We start from the raw sequence: 1,080 nt of genomic DNA, 5'->3' as shown, positions 1-1,080 counted from the left end.
TATGTTTACTGTACAAGTTTACTAGCTTTTTGAGTATTTATGTTTTGTATGAATTGCTAAATGAGTTAGGATATATCACAAGATTGGAGAACTTAGATTTAAATGCATGCTGGTTACGTTAGAATTTGGAAAAACGTTCAGATAAAATGCCTCCTAGACGTGCCCCTATTATTGAGAATCAGGAAGAGAACAGCGTGAATCATCAAGGGAATGCACCACCACCACCACCACCAGGGGATGCTGCTACTCGTGCTTTAGAGGGGATGGCTCGTCTCTTCGAGTGGCAGATACCGCAGCAGCAGTTACAGCAGATGCAGCAGCTGCTGCTGCTGCAACAGGCACCTAGGCCGCAGCATGACATTTATGATCAGTTCCAGAGGCTAGGGCCGAAGGAATTTTCTGGCACCACCGATCCCTTTCCTACTAAGAGTTGGATCCGTTCACTGAAGGTACACTTTTGTTATCTAGATATGGGGGATGCGGATCGTGTGAGGTGTAATACTTATCTATTCAGGGATGATGCCTCTTTATGGTGGGAGGTAGCCGAGCACAGTGTTAATCTTGCTACTATTACTTGGGCTCGTTTCAAAGAAATACTCTATGAAAAACACTTTACTGCCGATGTTAGAGGGCGACTGATGAGTGAGTTTATGACCCTCCGCCAGGGGGACGCGACTGTTGCCAAATTTGTGAAGAATTTTGACAGGGGTTGTCATTTTGTACCTCTCATTTTCGGGGATCCTGCAGTGAAGCTTAGGCATTTCATGGATGGCCTATGACCTACCCTTCGCAACAATGTTATGATGATGCGTCCATTGGATTATGCTACCGCTACTGCTTGTGCTTTTCAGTCTGAGCAGTCGTTGAGGGACATCGATTTAGAGAATCAGCGCAAGAGGAAGCACTTTCAGAACAACAATCAGCCAAATAAAAAGCCATACACGGGTCCTTCTAGACTTCAAGGGCCTCAAAAGCCCCAAGGTCAAGTCAAGAAACAAGCACCACAAAAGCCACAGAATCTGGAGCACCAAAGCCTATTGAGAGGCAACCATACAAGGAGTGCAACCGTCTACATCTTGT

The 1,080-nt window shown here is 45.6% G+C and overlaps 1 protein-coding gene across 1 annotated transcript; it reads left to right on the top strand.

Moving 5' to 3' along the window:
* The first annotated feature begins 263 nt into the window (after window positions 1-263).
* Window positions 264-779, top strand: LOC142507119 (uncharacterized). The gene has a single exon (XM_075619495.1). The coding sequence runs from the start codon at window positions 264-266 to the stop codon at window positions 777-779; it is 516 nt and encodes a 171-aa protein (XP_075475610.1).
* Window positions 780-1,080: the final 301 nt, after the last annotated feature.

This window comes from Primulina tabacum, chromosome 1, assembly GCF_025594145.1.
Source record: "Primulina tabacum isolate GXHZ01 chromosome 1, ASM2559414v2, whole genome shotgun sequence".
Classification (NCBI taxonomy): Eukaryota; Viridiplantae; Streptophyta; class Magnoliopsida; order Lamiales; family Gesneriaceae; genus Primulina; species Primulina tabacum.
This window is presented reverse-complemented; position numbering and strand designations above follow the sequence as displayed.

Excerpts from the sequence above, each read along its gene's own strand:
- LOC142507119 (XM_075619495.1), top strand. The coding sequence starts at position 264 with ATGGCTCGTCTCTTCGAGTGGCAGATACCGCAGCAGCAGTTACAGCAG.